Genomic DNA, 21725 nt, shown 5'->3' on the forward strand with positions numbered 1-21725 from the left:
GCAGCGATCGGTTAGCTGCTCAGATAGCTGATGTTTAAAGTTGGTGAGGGAAATAAAAGTCTCCAACTTCAGTGATTTTTGCAATTCGTTCCAGTCACTGGAAGCAGAGAACTGGAAGGAAAGGCGACCAAATGAGGTGTTGGCTTTAGGCATGATCAGTGTGTCACGCCCTGGTCGAAATATATTATATTTATCTTCATTTATTTGGTCAGGCCAGGGTGTGACATGGGTTATTGTGGTGTGTTTTTGTCTTGGTGTTTTTGTGGGGCGTATAGTATAGTCTATGGCTGCCTGAGGCGGTTCTCAATCAGAGTCAGGTGATTATCGTTGTCTCTGATTGGGAACCATATTTAGGCAGCCATATTCTTTGAGTGTTTTCGTGGGTGATTGTTCCTGTCTCTGTGTCTTCACCAGATAGGACTGTTTAGGTTTTTTCACGTTCCGTTTGTTGTTTTTGTATTGTTCGTGTTTTTTCGTCATTCATTAAACATGTCTAAAAAAATACCACGCTGCATTTTGGTCCGCTCCTCCTTCAACAGAAGAAAGCCGTTACACAGTGAGATAAACCTGCTGGAACGTGTGCTACGGGTTGGTGTTGTTATTGTGACCAGTGAACTGAGATAAGGCGGAGTTTTACCTAGCATAGATTTATAGATGACCTGGAGCCAGTGGGTCTGGCGATGAATATGTAGCGAGGGCCAGCCGACTAGAGCACACCGGTCGCAGTGGTGGGTGATAATAGGTGATTTGGTAACAAAACGGATAGCACTATGATAGACTGCATCCAGTTTGCTGAGGAGAGTATTGGAAGCTATTTTGTAGATGACATCGCCGAAGTCGAGGATCGGTAGGATAGTCAGTTTTACTAGGGTAAGTTTGGCGGCGTGAGTGAAGGAGGCTTTGTTGCGAAATAGAAAGCCGATTCTAGATTTGATTTTGGATTGGAGATGTTTAATATGAGTCTGGAAGTAGAGTTTACAGTCGAGCCAGACACCTAGGTATTTATAGTTGTCCACATATTCTAGGTCGGAACCGTCTTGGGTCGTGATGCTAGTCGGGCGGGCGGGTGCGGGCAGCGAAAGGTTGAAAAGCATGCATTTGGTTTTACTAGTGTTTAAGAGCAGTTGGAGGCCACGGAAGGAGTGTTGTATGGCATTGAAGCTTGTTTGGAGGTTAGATAGCACAGTGTCCAAAGAAGAGACAGAAGTATACAGAATGGTGTCGTCTGCGTAGAGGTGGATCAGGGAATTAGTCTCCTGCTCCTTGAAAGCGGCAGCTCTAGCCTTTAGCTTGATGCGGATGTTGCCTGTAAATCCATGGCTTCTGGTTTGTATATGTACGTACAGTCACTGTGGGGAAGACGTCATCGATACACTTATTGATGAAACTGATGACTGAGGTGGTGTATTCCTCAATGCCATTGGATGAATCCCAGAACATATTCCAGTCTGTGCTAGCAAAACAGTGCTGTAGTGTAGCATCCGCGTCATCTGACCACTTCCGCATTGAGCGAGTCACTGGTACTTCCTGCTTTAGTTTTTGATTGCAAGCAGGAATCAAGAGGATAGAATTATGGTCAGATTTGGCAAATGGAGGGTGGGGGAGAGCTTTGTATGCATCTCTGTGTGTGGAGTAAAGGTGTTCTAGGATTTTTTTCCCCCTGGTTGCACATGTGACATGCTGGTAAAAATGGGGTAAAACTGATTTAAGTTTGCCTGCATTGAAGTCCCCGGCCCCTAGGAGCACCACTTCTGGCTGAGCATTTTCTACTTTGCTTATGGCCTCATAGAGTTGGTTGAGAGTGGTCTTAGAGCAATACCTCAAGACTTCTTTGATATTAGACATTGTGCACCAGCTGTTATTGACAAAAAGATTCACATCCCCAGGGGTAGTGTCTCTTTTCTGCCGGTGGGAAATCCTGCCAGCTCTATGTTGTCCGTATCTTTTTTCAGCCACATCTCGGTGAAACATAATATGTTACAGTTTTTAATGTCCCGTTGGTAGGATAATCTTAATAGTAGGTCATCAATAATGTTAGCAAGAATAATGGAAGGCATTGGGAGTTTACTCGCTCGCCTCTGAATTTTTAGAAGGATCCCCGATCTGTGTCCCCTTTCCCGGCGTCTTTTCTTCACGCAAAAGGTGTGGATCTGGGCCTGTTCCAGTGAAAGCAGGATATCCTTCTCATCGAACTCATTAAAGGAAAAAGTTTCTGCGGTGAGTAATAGCTTTTCTGATGTCCAGAAGTTCTTTTTGGTCATAAGAGAGCAACATTATGTACAGTCATGGCCAAAGGTTTTGAGAATGACACAAATATTCATTTTCACAAAGTCTGCTGCCTCAGTATCTTTAGATATTTTTGTCAGATGTTACTATGGAACACTGATGTATAATTACAAGCATTTCATAAATGTCAAAGGCTTTTATTGACAATTACAGAAAGTTGATGGAAAGAGTCGATATCTGCAGTGTTGACCCTTCTTTTTCAAGTCCTCTGCAATCCACCCTGGCATGCTGTCAATTAACTTCTGGGCCACATCCTGACTGATGGCAGCCCATTATTGCATAATCAATGATTGGAGTTTGTCAGAATGTATGGGGTTTTATTAGGATTGACCATAGGATTGACCACAAGTTCTCAATGAGATTAATTTCTTATGGATGGGGACAGTATTGAGGGGACAGTATTGAGTAGATTGGATGATTAATATTTGGATAGAAAACACTCTGAAGTTTCTAAAACTGTTTGAATGATGTATGTGAGTATAACAGAACTCATATGGCAGGCAAAAACCTGAGACAAAATCCAACCAGGAAGTGGGAAATCTGAGGTTTGTAGGTTTTCAAGTCTTTGCCTATCCAAGATACAGTTTAAATTTGGTCCGATTGACCTTCCAAAGGCTTCCACTAGATGTCAACAGTCTTTTGGACCTTGTGGGGGAGCGAATAAGAGCTGTTTGACTAAGAGGTCTGGCAGAATGCCATGAGCTAAATCATGTGCGTGGCTGTGAGAGAGCTGTGTTTCTTTTCATTTCTAAAGACATTGGAATTGTCCAGTTGAAACATTATTGAAGATTTATGTTAAAAACATCCTAAAGAATGATTCTATACATCGTTTGACATGTTTCTACAAACTGTAATATAACTTTTTTGACTTTTCATCTGGACTAAGTGCCTGCGCCTCGTGAGTTTGGATTTGTGAACTAAATGCGTGAACAAAAAGGAGGTATTTGGACATAAATTATGGACTTTATCGAACAAAACAAACATTTATTGTGGAACTGGGATCCCTGGGAGTGCAGTCCGATGAAGATCATCAAAGGTAAGTGAATATTCATAACGCTATTTCTGACTTCTGTTGACTCCAGAACATGGTGGGTATCTGTGTGGCTTGTTTTGGTGCCTGAGCGCTGTACTCAGATTATTGCATGGTGTGCTTTTTCCATAAAGCTTTTTTGAAATCTGACAGCGGTTGCATTATTAAGGAGAAGTATATCTTTAATTCCATGTATAACACTACTGAACATAAATCGCCAATGTAAACTGAGATTTTTGGATATAAATATGAACTTTATAGAACAAAACATACATTTATTGTGTAACATGAAGTCCTATGTGTCACGCCCTGGTCTAAGTATTTTGTGTTTTCTTCATTTATTTGGTCAGGCCAGGGTGTGGCATGGGTTTTTGTATGTGGTGTGTTTTTGTATTGTTTTTTTTCACATGTATTGGGATGATAGCTTAGTGGGGTGTTCTAGGTGTATCTATGGCTGTCTGAAGTGGTTCTCAATCAGAGGCAGGTGTTTATGGTTGTCTCTGATTGGGAACCATATTTAGGCAGCCATATTCTTTGAGTGTTTGTTGGGTGATTGTCCTTATGTCCTTAGTGTCCTTATGTCAGTATGTCAGTCGAGTATTAGTTTGCACCAGTATTAGGCTGTTTCGGTTTTCGTTATGTTCATTGTTTTTGTAGTGTTTGTATTTAGATTCGTGTTTCTTCAGTTCATTAAACATGGATCGCAATCTACACGCCGCATTTTGGTCCGACTTTCCTTCACACATAGAAAACCGTAACACTATGAGTGTCATCTGATGAAGATCATCAAAAGTTAGTGGTTAATTTTATCTTGATTTCTGCTTTTTGTGACTCTTCTCTTTGGCTGGAAAAATGGCTGTGCTTTTCTGTGACAAGGTGCTGACCTAACATAATCGTATGGTATGCTTTCGTCGTAAAGCCTTTTTGAAATCGGATACTGTGGTGGGATTAACAACAAATTTATCTTTAAAATGGTGTATAATACTTGTATATTTGAGGCATTTTAATTATGAGACTTATGTTGTTTGTATTTGGCGCCCTGCGCTTTCACTGGCTGTTGTCAAATCAATCCCGTTAACAGGATTTAAGCTGTAAGAAGTTTTAAGTTCTGGGGAGTTTCCTGGCCATGGACCCAATATATCAATGTTTTGTTCCCAGAGCCACTTAGTTATCACTTTTGCCTTATGTCATGGTGCTCCATCATGCTGGAAAAGGCATTGTTTGTCACCAAACTGTTCCTGGGTGGTTGGGAGAAGTTGCTCTCGGAGGATGTGTTGGTAACATTCTTTATTCATGGCTGTGTTCTTAGGGAAAAATTGTGAGTGTGCCCACTCCCTTGGCTGAGAAGCAACCCCACACATGAATGGTCTCATGATGCTTTACTGTTGCCATGACACAGGGCGGATGGTAGCGCTCACCTTGTCTTCTCCGGACAAGCTTTTTTCCGGATGCCCCAAACAATCGGAAAGGGGATTCATCAGATAAAATGACAGCTGTCCAGTCCCTGTACCTTTTTTGGAATATCACCCGTTGGGCCGCGGGTGTGAAAGATTCAGCAGACTGCTGGCATTACACGTCTGGCTAAAAGACTACTGTTGCTCTGCTGGAGTCACTTTTATTGATAACTTTGACACCTTCTGGAAACAGAAGATATTCTACAGGAATGACGGAGTCCATCCAAATCATCTTGGCTCCTAGACCTTCTCCACGCATTTCAAGGCTGCATTGAAACAATGACTGGTAAATGATCCAAGACCAGCTCAGTTAATCCCTACCATTGTGACAATGAGTCATCATAATGCTGCATCAAATGTACATGATCTTAGGGGCATTGGGAAACACAATGTAAGTAATTTAATGTATGTACTCATAATTGCACCAAATACATCTGTTTATCCTACAGCTATTGTAAGCAGTAATCATAAGCCTATAAACCAGAGTTACACTGTTAGCACTGAGGTGCTGCGCAATAGTAGGAAGACCACTTTATGCAGCTCACCCTGCACATCAGCTCCAATGTAAATAACATGAGTAAGACTACCTCTGATAAGCTTCCCAGTAAAGAATTAAAAACAATCAAGCAACCCAGAAAAGTGCTAAAAATAGCCCATATTAACATATGTAGCCTAAGAACAAGGTCCACTAAGTCAATAACTTGCTTGTAACAGATGACATTCCTATTCTGACTATCTCTGAAACTCACCTAGATAATACCTTTGATACAGTGGTAGCAATACATGGTTAATAACATCTACCGAAAAGACAGAAATGCCAACGGAGGCGGTGTTGTAGTTCTATAGTCAGAACCACATTCCTGTAAAGCTTCGAGACGATCTAATGTTAAATACTGTAGAAGTAATATGGCTGCAGGTTCATCTGCCTCACCTAAAGCCCATTCTTGTGGGAAGCTGCTATAGACCACCAAGTGCGAACAGTCACTGTCAGGATAATATGTGTGAAATGCTTGATAATGTCCTCCTCCTCCCAGAGCGCTAAGAACCTTGGCGTGATCCTGGACAACACCCTGTCGTTCTCAACCAACATCATGGCGGTGGCCCGTTCCTGTAGGTTCATGCTCTACAACATCCGCAGAGTACGACCCTGCCTCACACAGGAAGCGGCGCAGGTCCTAATCCAGGCACTTGTCATCTCCCGTCTGGATTACTGCAACTCGCTGTTGGCTGGGCTCCCTGCCTGTGCCATTAAACCCCTACAACTCATCCAGAACGCCGCAGCCCGTCTGGTGTTCAACCTTCCCAAGTTCTCTCACGTCACCCCGCTCCTCCGCTCTCTCCACTGGCTTCCAGTTGAAGCTCGCATCCGCTACAAGACCATGGTGCTTGCCTACGGAGCTGTGAGGGGAACGGCACCGCAGTACCTCCAGGCTCTGATCAGGCCCTACACCCAAGCAAGGGCACTGCGTTCATCCACCTCTGGCCTGCTCGCCTCCCTACCATTGAGGAAGTACAGTTCCCGCTCAGCCCAGTCAAAACTGTTCGCTGCTCTGGCCCCCAATGGTGGAACAAACTCCCTCACGACGCCAGGACAGCGGAGTCAATCACCACCTTCCGGAGACACCTGAAACCCCACCTCTTCAAGGAATACCTAGGATAGGATAAGTAATCCTTCTCACCACCCCCCCCTTTAATGATTTAGATGCACTATTGTAAAGTGGCTGTTCCACTGGATGTCAGAAGGTGAATTCACCAATTTGTAAGTCGCTCTGGATAAGAGCGTCTGCTAAATGACTTAAATGTAAATGTAAAAAATAATGTATGTGATATCAACAGAGAAGTATATTTTTGGGGTGATTTAAATATTGACTGGCTATCATCAAGCTCCCCACTCAAGAAAAAACTTGTAACCAGTGCCTGCAACCTGGGTCAGATTGTCAGTCAACCTACCAGGGTAGTTACAAACAGCACAGGAATTAAATCATCAACATGTATTGATCACATCTCTACTAAGGCTGCATAAATTTGTTTTTAAGCAGTATCCAAATCCACGCAGCTGTTAAGAAAATGACTGTAAAAACTGTTAAATCCCCTTGGATTGATGAGGATTTGAAAAATTGTATGGTTTAGAGGGATGAGGCAAAAGGTCTGACAATTAAGTCTGGCAGCCCAACTGATTGGCAACTCTACTGCAAATTAAGAACTTATGTGACTAAAGTAAATAAAAATAAACTACACTACGAAACAAAGATAAATTATTTAAAGAATGATAGTAAAAAGCTTTGGGGCACCTTAAATGAAATTTTGGGAATAAAGCCAACTCAGCTAATTCATTCATTGAATCAGATGGCTCATTCATCACAGAGCCCACTGATATTGCAAACTACTTTAATTACTTTTTATTGGCAAGATAAGCAAAGTTAGGGATAACATTCCAGCAACAAACGCTGACACTACACATCCAAGTATATTGAACCAAATTATGAAAGACAAGAGCTGTACTTTTGAATTCCGTAAAGTCAGTGTGGAAGAGTTGATTTATAGCAGACGATATTGCCACTCCTATTTGCCACATCTTCAATTTAAGCCTACTAGAGCGTGTGCCCTCAGCCCTGGAGGGAAGCTAAAGTAATTCCGCTACCCAAGAATAGTAAAGCCCCCTTTACTGGCTCAAATAGCCGACCAATCTGTTACTAACCCTTAGTAAACTTCTGGAAAAAATTGTATTTGACTGGATACAGTGCTATTTTACAATAAACAAATTGACAACAGAATTTCAGCATGCTTATATGGAAGGATACTCAACGATCACAGCACTTACACAAATTACTGATGATTGGCTGAGAAAAATGTATGATAAAATGATTGTGGGGGCTGTCTTGTTAGACTTCAGTGCAGCCTTTGACATTATCGATCATAGTCTGTTGATGAAAAAATGTATGTGTTATGACTTTACACACACTGCTATAATGTGGATAAAGAGTTACTTGTCTAACAGAACAAAGAGGGTGTTCTTTAATGGAAGCCTCTCAAATATAATCCAGTGAGAATCAGGAATTCCCCAGGGTAGCTGTTTAGGCCCCTTGTTCTTTTCCATTTTTACTAACGACATGCCACTAACTGAGTATAGCAAGGGTGTCTATGTATGCAGATGACTCAACATTATACACGTCAGCTACTACAGCGACTGAAATAACTGCAACACTCAACAAAGAGCTGCAGTTTCAGATTGGGTGGCAGGGAATAAGTTAGCCCTAAATATTTCTACAACTTAAAATATTGTATTTGGAACAAAACACTCACTAAACATAAACCTCAACTAAATCTTGTAATAAATAATGTGGAAATTGAGCAAGTTGAGATGACTAAACTGCTTGGAGTAACCCTAGATTGTAAACTGTCATGGTCAAAACATATTGATGCTGTAGTAGCTAAAATGGGGATAAGTCTGTTTATAATAAAGTGATGCTCTGCCTTCTTAACAACACTATCAACAAGGCAGGTCCTACGGGCCCTAGTTTTGTCGCACCTTGACTACTGTTCCGTCGTGTGGTCAGGTGCCACAAAAAAGGACTCAGGAAAATTGCAGTTGGCTAACAATAATATTTTCACCTCTCCCACACTAACTTTACAAAATTCAAACTTGCAATGCTTTCTTAAATTGTTATTTTTTTATGCATGAGTACACTGGCTCAATGTTGTTGGCATTTCCTGCCTAAGTAATCATTAAAATAATTGGCAACATCAAATGGTTTTGTAATTAAAAAGCCATCTGATTCGATGTAAGATGGAGTTGAATTTGTCTTTCTGAACATAATTACTCTAAAGTTTTTTAAATTGGTTTTATAATGCAGTTTCTTTTTCTTTTTGTTGAGTTTAGTCACATAATTTCTTAACTTGCAGTAAGTCAGATGTGTGGCCCGACTTAGTCACTCCTTCTGCCCTATCTCTTTCATCCATACAATTTTTCAATTCCTCATCAATCCATGGAGCCTTAACAGATTTAACAGTCAGTTTCTTAACAGGTGCATGTTTATCAGTAACTGGAAGAAGCAATAAAGTGCCGTGTCTGGGGGCTCCTTATTAATAATCACATCAGACCAACAAATATGTTTAACATCATCCACAAAGGAGTCACACCAAAATATTTTGTATAAACTATTTTAGGCCCAACTGAATCAAGTACATCTAAGACCAACAGTGCAATTTTTTGGGATCGCAAGGCCTTGAAGATCGACCAGTTAGTGGCCACTGCTTTAGCCAATCACAGAGCCTCCTCTCCTCTCCTCTCCTCCCCTCCACTCAACTCCACTCCACTCCTCTCTCTCTTACAGATGCCTCTGTACATTGGACCATGTGCACAACAGGAATGTGGCACCTCCCTCCTTTCTCTGTCAGAGCCCTCATTAGAAAACCATTTAAACGCATTTCAACTCTGTTTATCTAGGACTGTGTGTGTGTCAGGAGGTGCATGTGTTTGTATGTGTGCCATGTGTGTGCGTGCCATGTGTGGGGGGTGACTTCGTGTTGGTGTGTGTGTGCGTGCATATGTGTGTGTGTGTGCACGCGTGTGTGTGTGTATGTCAGTGACTGTGTGTGTGTGTGTTTACAATGTGCTTGGCCTCCTAGCTGGTTCAGCGCTAGTATGAGGGCTGTTTTATGAAAGCAGTGTTTGTCGTGTTCTGTAATACTGTTGGTTTTTACCAGGCCTATGGGAGTTTGACCAGGCCTGTTGCCTATGGGCTGATAACTACAGGAGGATTACAGGCAGGGCTTTAGGACGGTAAATCAGGGTTTACAGAGGAAGGTGGCATGACAGGAAACACCCCAATAAAATACTGGAGTCTGCTGTTGGTCACATTTCACCCTCCAACGGACCACAACACTTGAGGCTGTCCCTCCCTCCCTCCTGTCCGTCCGTCCGTCTGTCTGTCTGTTTCTCGGTCCTCTCTCTCTTCCCCTCCAACCCTTCCTCTCTCTCTCTCTCCCTCCCTTTCTCTCTCTCTCTCCCTCCCTTTCTCTCTCTCCCCCTCCCTTCCTCCCTCCCCCTTACTCTCTCTATTTGTAAACTTCCCTGTCAAAACTCAGCACCAAGCTGTTAAAGCTGCCAGCTCCATTTTCGAGCCCAGCTCCCCTGTCAGCCATTAATACAGCAACAGCCTGTTAATGGGCTGAACAAGTCAATCACGGAGCCTCCATAGATAGCTAACAGGCTCCATAGATAGCTAACAGCCTGCAAAAATAGCTAACAGCCTGCAAAAATAGCTAACAGCCTGCAAAAATAGCTAACAGCCTCCATAGATAGCTAACAGCCTCCATAGATAGCTAACAGCCTCCATAGATAGCTAACAGCCTCCACAGATAGCTAACAGCCTCCATAGATAGCTAACAGCCTCCGTAGATAGCTAACAGCTTCCGTAGATAGCTAACAGCTTCCGTAGATAGCTAACAGCTTCCGTAGATAGCTAACAGCTTCCGTAGATAGCTAACAGCCTCCGTAGATAGCTAAGAGCCTGCGTAGATAGCTAACTGCCTCCATAGACAGCTAACAACCTCCATAGATAGCTAACAGGTTGCATAGATATCTAAAAGCCCATAGATAGCTAACAGGCTCTATAGACAGCAAACAGCCTGCATAGACAGCAAACAGGCTGCATAGACAGCAAACAGGCTGCATAGATAGCAAACAGGCTGCATAGATAGCAAACAGGCTGCATAGATAGCTAACAGGCTGCATAGATAGCTAACAGGCTGCATAGATAGCTAACAGGCTGCATAGATAGCTAACAGGCTGCACAGATAGCTAAAAGCCTCCATAGACAGCTAACAGCATAGATCCCTTCAGGTGACACACTGGCAGCGTTCTGGGAGGTTACTGGTACTGTTACCGGGACTACTCATAGACAAGTCTGCCTCTCCCTCTTTCACTCACACATGCATGCAGGCAAGCACGCACATGACACACACACACTAGTGGGGACACAGAGACATGGATTATTAACACTGTTAAAATGAATTGTGAAGTGGAGGAGGGTGGGGGGTGGAGGGATGCTAGAACAAGGTCGCTCCATATTGACTTGCTCTTGTAGGTGGTCAGCCCACCCCTGCTAAGGCCCCCTCCCACTCCCCCAGTCCTGTACTGTGTCATAATGTAGGTAACACTTTGTGTATGTTGGTAACTGTGTACATAGGTAACTGTGTGCACCTACGTATAACTGTGTGTATGAAGGTAAAACTGTGTATGAAGGTAGAACTGTGTGTGTAGATTAAACAATTTAGCAGAATAATTCCTGTTACTAATACATAACAAAACACAGCTGCGGTTGTAATATCTTGTCTCTGTCTCCTTTGTGCTGATAGACCAGCAGCCATGTTCTGTGTGTTTCAACAGACATACAGACATACAAGTAGTTTAAAGTAGCATGTATTTGTTAACAGGGCATGTTGGCTGGTGTGCTGCCCTCTCCCCCTCCTCCCCAAGCTGAGCCCAGGAAAAGCCCTGTCCGGACATAAAACACTACATTTTAAATAGCTTTTGTCATTAATGCTATATTAATTGCCTGGGGCAACACTAACCCGACACGGGGTGTTCTAGAAATATCTGACACTTTGAGGTCAGAGCTGTTCCCGCTGTGTTACAGAGTGACCGTGGTGGTGGTTCAGCGTTTCTCTGTCTGTGTCCCAAATGGCACCCGATTCTCTATAAAATGCACTACTTTTGAGGAGGACTAATAGGGAGCCATTTGGGATACAACCTCCGACTGCTCTTCTGAGGATGGAAGGAGAGGATTTCTTTCTTTGTCTTCAGCCTTTGTTCACATAGAGTACAGCACTCCTTTCTTTTTTAAAGTAATGTTTTTTTTATATAAGAGGTAAATCAAGTATGTATTTTTAAGTGTTTTAGTTATGCACAGTGTACCATGTCTCTGTTCCTCAGTTTGAGCACAGTGTTATTTATAATTCATGGGATATATATTTTATTGTGACGTTTCCTTCTGGGTTGGAAACCGGTGAACAGATCCACCGTGGACACAGATCCAGAGTATTTACATTGAGCAGAGGTTGTTTCATGGCCATACACTTACACACACTTACACACACTTACACACACACACACACACACAGACAGACAGACAGACACAGACAGACACACACAGACACACACACACACAGACACAGACAGACACACACACACACACAGACACAAAGACACACACCCTGACGTCTGAGGTGTCTCTCTGGCAGTGCCTCCAGGAGCGGGTGATGGCTGAGAAGGTCCGGTCTGGATGGTCAAACTTGTTGTTGTTAGCTTTCAGGAAGAACGTGGTGAAAGGCTCCTGCAAGAGAAAACACACACACATTTTACTTTGAGCAAAGGATGTTTCATGGACACACAGACACACAAACAAACAAAAGAACACACATAACACCCCCATTCCAAACCATACTGTCAGCGAACTAGATTTTCTATTGCATGTTCAGAATGAATAATTTCTACTCCTCTAAAGGAGAGCTAATGGCTGAATTCTACTGGTTGTGACAGAGAGAAGGGACAATAAGAATGTCTCTTATTGGAACCATAGATGTGGTAAAGAGGTCAATGGAACACAGACTGTGGGGGATAGAATTTCAATTGTATTTATTTAAACTTTACTTAAATAGGCAAGTCAGTTAAGAACAAATTCTTATTTACAATGACTGCTTACTCCAGCCAAACCCAGACGACATTGGGTCAATTGTGTGCCACCCTATGGCACTCCCAATCACGGCCGGTTGTGATTCAGCCTGGACTCAAACCAGAGTCTGCAGTGACACCTCAAGCACTGAGATGCAGTGCCTTAGACCGCAGCGCCACTCAGGAGCCCAGAATTAGAAGAAGGACGCCGGATTGATGCACATTCAACAAATCTGATCTAACAAAGTGGATATTGTTCAAATCCGTTATGATTGATGTATTGTAACAGGCCCACAATGTGATTACTAAAGTACGATTTTGATATATTTAGCTGTTTTCGCTGCATAACATTTAGAAGTACACAATAAACATATAATCAATAGCCTAAATGTAGGGTAATTTTGCTGGAGGGCAAAGAGGAGATTCGCAATCTTTCCCCCACAGCGTCTTTCCCCAATACCTTTCCATGGCATTTCCATTGTTTGGGTCGAGTTCCATTGACCTCTTTACCACTATGGTGTGTTTGTGTCTGTGTATGTGAGGTTCTTGTGCCAGACAAGTGTGTCTCTGTGTCTGTCTGTCTGTCCTCCCCTACTGTACATTACCCACAATGCCTTAGGGAGTATTAATTACAGTGCTTTCTGGTCGCCGGGAGCGACGGTGGTAATTGGCTGATGCCGTATGTGGTGTTCCAAGTCTGAGATGGAGACAGTGTTCTGATGGTGGGATGTAGGGTGGAGAGGAGGAGAGGAGGAGTGTGGGTAGTGAGAAGCGGTGTAAGTGCTGTCAGAGGAACTCTTCTAATTCAACAGACCCTCTGCTAACGAGGGGGAGAGGAGGAGGAGAGTGGCAGGCAAAGGGAGAACAGGGGGAGGGTGCTACTAACTCCCCATCAAGCTTTCTCCAATTAACGAACTGCCTAACATATCAAATATGGCCAAACCCCAAGAGGGCTAACCCTTTATCTCACCATTTGGATTCCACTGGTATTTACTAAACACTATATAGCGTCAATGTCCTTTCAACTGTGTAGATTGTGTGACTTACTATCTAACTAACATACTAGCTGCCATTTTGAACATATTATTTTGGATAAACAACTTACAGTACCAGTCAAACGTCTGGACACGCCGACTCATTCAAGGGTTTTTCTTTATTTTTTACTATTTTCTTCATTATAGAACAATAGTGAAGACATCAAAACTATGAAATAACCAATAACCATAACCAACAAAGTGTTAAACAAATATAATTATATTTGAGATTCTTCAAAGTTGCCACCCTTTGCCTTGATGACAGCTTTGCTGAGCACTTGTTGGCTGCTTTTCCTTCATTCTACGGTCCAACTCACCCCCAACTATCTCAATTGGGTTGAGGTCGGGGGATTGTGGAGGCCAGGTCATCTGATGCAGCACTCCATCACTCTCCTTCCTGGTCAAATAGCCCTTACACAGCCTGGAGGTGTGTTGGGTCATTGTCCTGTTGTAAAACAAATTATAGTCCCACTAAGCGCAAACCAGATGGTATGGCGTATCACTGTAGAATGCTGTGGTCGCCATGCTGGTTAAGAGTACCTTGAATTCTAACCAAAAATCTCAAATTCGGACTCATCAGACCAAAGGACAGATTTCCACCGGTCTAATGTCCATTGCTTGTGTTTCTTAGCCCAAGCAAGTCTCTTCTTCTTATTGGTCCTTTAGTCCTTTAGTGGTTTCTTTTCAGCAATTCGACCATGATCGCCTGATTCACGCAGTCTCCTCTGAACAGTTGATGTTGAGATGTATCTGTTACTTGAACTCTGTCAAGTATTTATTTGGGCTGCAATTTCTGAGGTTAGTAACTCTAATGAACTTTTCCTCGGCAGCAAAGGTAACTCTGGGTCTTCCTTTCCTGGGCGGTCCTCATGATAGCCAGTTTCATCATAGCACTTGATGTTTTCTGTGGCTGCACTTGACTGACCTTCATGCCTTAAAATAATGATGGACTCTTTCTTTATTTGAGCTGTTCTTGCCATAATATGGATTTGGTCTATCTTCTGTATGCCACCCCTACCTTGTCACAACACAACCGATTGGCTCAAACGCATTAAGAAGAAAGAAATTCCACAAATTAACTTTTAACAAGGCACACCTGTTAATTGAAATGCATTCCAGGTGACTACCTCATGAAGCTGGTTGAGAGAATGCCAAGAGTGTGCAAAGCTGTTATCAAGGCAAAGGGTGGCTACATTGAAGAATCTCAAATATAAAATATATTTTGGTTTGTTTAACCATTTTTTGGTTACTACATGATTCCGTATGTGTTATTTCATAGTTTTGATGTCTTCAATATTATTCTACAAGAAATAGTAAAAATAAAGAAACCCTTGAATGAGTAGGTGTTTCTAAACTTTTGACTGGTACTGTACGTCTACACTCAAACGTCTAAAATCAGATAGAAAGAATGTAGACATGATAATGGACTTTAAAAAAAATCAACAACCCACTTTTGCAGGTATAGGGTACAAGGAATAGGGTATTGGGTGGATGGGGTATAGAGTACGTACTATCCTAAGCAGCCAGAGCAGGGTGGAGTTAGCGGTGGAGTAGTGGGTGTTGTAGTGATATGGGTGGGTCTGGTCCTCTTCCCATGTCTCGTAGCGCTCTGCATAGAACACTGCACGCTTCGGGTTCAATGCTCCAATTGGCTGAGGGAGAAACAGGAAGACAATAAGTTACATACAGTAGATAGAGCATATGATGTTCAGTATATAACTGATGTTTAAGATTTCGTAGACAGGCAACTCCTAGGGCAGGGTGGTCAAACAAACGGCCCCCGGGCCAAATTAGGCATTTGAATGTGTCCTGCCATGTTGTCATGGTAAAAAAAAAATGCCACATCCCTCCAGGAGTTTAAGATCTGCTATTGATATTACAGTAATTAGTTAGTCAATGGATAAATCAAGAAATACATGACTTTACAACCCAACTGTTGGCCTTTGATAGAGTGTTTCATTCTTCCACCATAACTCTGGAACAGAGGCCAAGTCAATATTACATTCTGGATCCCAACCTCTCTGTACTTTGCCGACACTGTGTCCCAAATAGCAACCTATTCCCAATATAGAGTACAACTTTTGACCAGGGCCCATAGGGCTCTGGGCAAAAGTAGTATACTCTCGAGGTAATAGGATGCCATTTGGGATGGGCCCTACGCCAATAATATGACACTGAGACTCACTCTGGGTCCCAAGCCTTTGCTTTCTCATGTGTTTTTAAAGGCAATCTAATTAGTCTATTAAAATTGATTTAGTGGAGGTTAAATTGCTTTCTCTGTCTTTTCAATCACCCTGGCCCACAGGCAGGCCTTGGAGATACATTGGCAGTCAATATTAATACACTCAGTGCTAAAGATACAGTGGATGTGTGTGTTTTATGCATGAGGCAGCCATATCTTGGATTGACCACAGGAATCATGGGAACTCCACCCCAACAAAGACCTAGATGGCGCCGGAGAACAAGGCTGACATTTTACGTATTCTTTTTTTTTCTTTGCATTGTTTGTAACTTATTTTGTAACTTATTTTGTGCATAATGTTGCTGCTACCATCTCTTATGACCCGAAAATAACTTCTGGACATCAGAACTGTGGTTACTCACCACGGACTGGCAGAATCCATTTTTTTCCTTTAACGAGTCCGTGAATGATATACTGTTTTCCCGGAAGCAGGCCAGATCCCCGTCATTTGCGTGAAGAGAAAGCGGGGGAAAAAGGGGCCAGAGGTCGGGCTGCCTTCTGAGAATTCGTAGGCGACTGAATAAACCACCACTTCCTTCCATTCTGCTAGCAAAATAAAATCGATGATCTACGCGGAAAATTAAACTACCAATGGGTCATTCAAAAATGTAATATCTTATGCTTCACGGAGTTGTGGCTGAACGACGACATTATCAACATCCAGCTGGCTGGTTATACGCTGTATCGTTAGGACAGAACAGCGGCGTACTATGTATGTTTATAAATAACACTTGGTGCACGATATCTAAGGAAGTCTCAAGGTTTTGCTCGCCTGAGGAAGAGTATATCATGATAAGCTGTAGTCCACAGTATCTACAGTTGAACTCAGAAGTTTACATACACCTTAGCTAACATACATTTAAACTCAGTTTCACAATTCCTGACATTTAATCCTAGTAAAAATTCCCTGTCTTAAGTCAGTTAGTATCACCACTTTATTTTAAGAATGTGAAATGTCAGAATAATAGTAGTGAGAATGATTTATTTCAGCTTTTATTTCTTTAATCGCCTTCCCAGTGGGTCAGAAGTCAATTAGTAATTGGTAGCATTGCCTTTAAGTTGTTTAACTTGGGCTTCCCTCTTAAGAAGCAGTGTGGCTTGGTTGGGTTGTGTATTGGAGGACGCATGACTTTCAACCTTAGTCTCTCCCGAGCCCGTACGGGAGTTGTAGCGACGAGACAAGATAGTAGCTACTAAACAATTGGATACCACGAAATTGGGGAGACACGTTTCGGGTAGCCTTCCACAAGCTTCCCACAATAAGTTGGGTGAATTTTGGCCCATTCCTCCTGACAGCTGGTGTAACTGAGTCAGGTTTGTAGGCCTCCTTGCTCGCATACGCTTTTTCAGTTCTGCCCACAAATATTCTATAGGATTGAGGTCAGGGCTTTGTGATGGCTACCTTGACTTTGTTGTCCTTAAACTGTTTGCCACAACTTTGGACTTGTACTTGGGGTCATTGTCCATTTGGAAGACTAATTTGCGACCAACCTTTAACTTCCTGACTGATGTCTTGAGATGTTGCTTCAACATATCCACATATTTTTCCATACTCATGATGCCATCTATTTTCCTCCAAACATAACAATGGTCATTATGGCCAAACAGTTCTATTTTTGTTTCATCAGACCAGAGAACATTTCTCCAAAAAGTACAATCTTTGTCCCCATGTGCAGTTGCAAACCGTAGTCTGGCTTTTTATAGCAGTGGCTTCTTCCTTGCTGAGTGGCCTTTCAGGTTATGTCGATATAGGACTCGTTTTATCATGGATATAGATATTGTGTTTATACGTGCGTACTATTGTTTGTACAGATGAACATGGTACCTTCAGGCATTTGGAAATTGCTCCCAATGATGAACCAGACTTGTGGAGGTCTACAGTTATTTTTCTGAGTTCTTGGCTGATTTCTTTTCATTTTCTCATGATGTCAAGCAAAGAGGCACTGAGTTTGAAGGTAGACCTTGAAATACATCTAAATGACAAATTATGTAAATCAGAAGCTTCTAAAGCCATGCCATCATTTATGGAGTTTTCCAAGCTGTTTAAAGGCACAGTCAACAGTATGTAAACTTCTGACCCACTGGAATTGTGATACAGGGAATTATAAGTGAAATAATCTGTCTGTAAACAATTGTTGGAAAAATGACTTGTGTCATGCGCAAAGTAGATGTCCTAACCGACTTGCCAAAACAGTTTGTTAAACATTTGGATATAGGGGGCGCTATTTAAATTTTTGGATGAAAAACGCTCCTGTTTTAAACAAGAGATTTTGTCACGAAAAGATGCTCGACTATGCATATAATTGACAGCTTTGGATAGAAAATACTCTGACGTTTCCAAAACTGCAAAGATATTGTCTGTGAGTGCCACAGAACTGATGTTACAGAAAAAAAACAGATAAAAATCCAATCAGGAAGTGACGCATTTTTTGAAACCGCCTCATAGCAATGACTCCTTATATGGCTGTGGAGGAGCTAGGAGTCAGCTTACGTTTTCCACGTTTTCCCCAAGGTGTCTGCAGCATTGTGACATATTTGTAGGCATATCATTGGAAGATTGACCATAAGAAACTACATTTACCAGGTGGTCGCTTGGTGTCCTCCGTTGCAATTATTGCGTAATCTCCAGCTGCAGTACTTTTCCGTTTGCTACTGAGGAGAAACCCAACTGCCACGAATGATTTCTCATCGAATAGATATTTGAAAAACACCTTGAGGATGACTCTAAACAACGTTTGCCATGTTTCTGTCGATATTATGGAGTTCATTTGGAAAAAAGTTTGGCGTTGTAGTGAATGAATTTTCGTTTTTTTTTGTTAGCCAAAAGTGATGAACAGAACGGAGCGATTTCTCCTACACAAATAATCTTTTTGGAAAAAATGAACATTTGCTATCTAACTGAGAGTCTCCTCATTGAAAACATCCGAAGTTCTTCAAAGGTAAATGATTTTATTTGAATGCTTTTTTTTGTTTGTGAAAATGTTGCCTGCTGAATGCTAGGCTTAATGCTATGCTAGGCTATCAATTCTCTTTGGTTGAAAAGCATATTTTGAAAATCTGAGCTGACAGTGTATTTAACAAAAGGCTAAGCTTGTGTTTCAATATATTTATTTCATTTCATTTGCGATTTTCATGAATAGAAAAAGTTGCGTTATGCTAATGCATTATAGTTTAAGTATTTTTCTGTCGATTTCCTCAGCAAATCAGGATGAACAAACGTGACGTTTTTCGCTTACAAAAACATTGTTTTTGGAAAAAAGGAACATTTGCTATCTAACTGGGAGTCTCCTGAGTGAAAGCATCTGAAGTTCTTCAAAGGTAAATTATTTAATTTGGTTGCTTTTCTTATTTTTGTGAAAATGTTGCCTGCTGCCAGCACAGCCTAGCATAGCATTATGCCATGCTAAACTTACACAAATGCTTGTCTAGCGTTGGCTGTAACGCATATTTTGAAAATCTGAGATGACAGTGTTGTTAACAAAAGGCTAAGCTTGTGTTTGAATATATTTATTTCATTTCATTTGCGATTTTCATGAACCAGTTTATTTCAAACTGGTTAACAGTTTGTTAACAAGAAATTTGTGGAGTGGTTGAGAAACGAGTTTAATGACTTCAACATAAGTGTATGTAAACTTCCGACTTCAACTATGCCTAGAGAGTTTTCATATGTACTTGTCGTAGCTGTCTACATACCACCACAGACTGATGCTCGCACTAACACCGCACTGAATGAGCTGTATTCCGCCATAAGCACACAGGAAAATGCTCACCCTGAGGCCGCGCTCCATGTAGCCGGGAACTTTAATGCAGGGAAATTTAAAACCATCTTACAAAATTTCTATCAGCATGTTTAATGTGCAACCAGAGTGAAACAAAACATAGGGACCACCTTCACTCCACACACAGAGACGCATACAAAGCTCACCCTCGCCATCCATTTGACAGGTAACCTGCCTAAATGACTACTGACCTGTAGCACTCATGTCTGTAGCCATGATGTGCTTTGAAAGGCTGGTCATGGCTCACATCACACCCATTATCCCAGAAACCCTAGACCCACACCAATTTGCATACCGCCCTAACAGATCCACAGATGATGTAATCTCTATCGCACTCCACACTGCCGTTTCCAACCTGGTCAAAAGGAACACCTATGTGAGAATACTATTCATTGACTAGAGCCCAGAATTCAACACCATAGTGCCCTCAAAGCTTATCAAATAGCTAAGGACCCTGGGACTGAACACCTCCCTCTGCAACTGGATCCTGGACTTCCTGACGGGCCGCCCCCAGGTGGTAAGGGTGGGTAACAACACATCCGCCACGCTGATCCTCAACACAGGGGCCCCTCAGGGGTGCGTGCACAGTCCACTCCTGTACTCCCTGTTCGCTCATGACTGCACGGCCAGGCATGACTCCAACACCATAATTAGGTTGTGCGGGTTGTGCATACGGCGCAGTACATCACTGGGGCCAAGCTTCCTGCCATCCAGGACCTGTACACCAGGCGGTGTCAGAGGAAGGCCCAAAAGACTGTCAAAGACTCCAGCCACCCTAGTCATAGACTCGTCTCTCTGCTACCGCATGGCAAGCGGTACAGAGCACCAAGACAAGGTCCAAGAGATTTCTAAACAGCTTCTACCCCCAAGCCATACCACTCCTGAACATCTAATCAAATGGCTATCCAGACTATTTGCAGTGCCCCCCCCCTTTTCACTGCTGCTACTCTCTGTTGTTATCGTTGATGCATAGTCACTTTAATAACTCTACCTACATGTACATATTACCTGAACTGCCCTCACACATTGACTCTGTACCCGTACCCCCCTGTATATAGTCTCGCTATTGTTATTTTACTGCTGCTCTTTAATAACTTTTTTTTCCGTATTCTTACTCATATTTTTTTTAAACTGCATTGTTGGTTAAGGGCTCGTAAGTAAACATTTCACTGTAAGGTCTACACCTGTTGTATTTGGTGCATGCGACTAATGCAATTTTATTTCATTTAATTTGATTCAGACAAGGTGCAGCTAGTTGCGAGACCAATGACAAAAAATACAATTACTTTAATATCAAATCATTAGTAACTTGCCGTTACTCCAGAATTCCCATGGCTGGAGTTATATAAGTGTTGCAACACAAATCTGCTTTCCAAATGGAATTTTATTCACTATATAATGCACTACTTTTGACCAGAGGACCCTGGATATATAGTGAATAGTGTTCCAAATGAGATGCAGCGTAGACTGTCTCATCATCTTCATTATGTTCCCACAGCCCATACCTCTCTCTATGTGGCACAGAACACATGGCATTAGTAGGAATGTTTGACTTGCGCTCAACTCTCTCCCTCCAAATCAACTGGTCACGTCTGGTTTCTTACGTTCCTTTCTTTCCTCTCCAACATAATGACCGTCGACATCAATGTTAGCATGATGAGGGAGAATGGAAGAGAAGTTTATTGAGATCTGCTGAGATTTACGGGGTGATAATAGGCTGTGGCGTCTGGGGCCGGCTGTGATTGGGCTGTTGGCTACAGGAAGTCAGACAGGTTGTTAAATGTCCAGGAGGAACCAGGCTGGTCTCAGTCAGCTTAGCCCAATCATAGCTGCAGCTGGACGGCACAGACAGCTAATAGGACGGACTGGGTTTCAACAGCTAACGTGGTCTCACAGCTAACGTGGTCTCACAGCTAACGTGGTCTCACAGCTAACGTGGTCTCACAGCTATTATGATCTCATTGCTAACTTGGTCTCATTGCTAACTTGGTCTCACAGCTAACGCGGTCTGATAGCAAGCTAAGAACCCCAAATACAAAGAGACTGTCAATATGAATATTTCCATTAGACCCAGCAGCGAGGAAAAAACTGCGCAGACAAACGGTTAAAAGCAGCAGGTGGACGTCATATCGCCACAGAACATCGGCCGTCGTTTTCTTTTCATTTCCAGACTTGTCTACATGTTGAATTGCCACCATTCGTGATTTACTACGCATGGCTTATGT

The 21725-nt window shown here is 42.3% G+C and overlaps 1 protein-coding gene across 1 annotated transcript in view; it reads right to left on the reverse strand.

The window, feature by feature from the left end:
* The window catches only part of LOC135553390 (neurobeachin-like), a 334327-nt gene that overhangs the window by 33863 nt on the left and 278739 nt on the right, over window positions 1-21725 (reverse strand). Inside the window, exons 47-48 of the mRNA XM_064985529.1 lie at window positions 14991-15131; window positions 11988-12107 (exon numbers count right to left, since the gene is read on the reverse strand). Coding sequence (XP_064841601.1) covers window positions 11988-12107; window positions 14991-15131 — 261 coding nt within the window. The remainder of the gene's footprint in view (window positions 1-11987; window positions 12108-14990; window positions 15132-21725) is intronic.

Source organism: Oncorhynchus masou, chromosome 13, assembly GCF_036934945.1.
Source record: "Oncorhynchus masou masou isolate Uvic2021 chromosome 13, UVic_Omas_1.1, whole genome shotgun sequence".
Taxonomy (NCBI): Eukaryota; Metazoa; Chordata; class Actinopteri; order Salmoniformes; family Salmonidae; genus Oncorhynchus; species Oncorhynchus masou.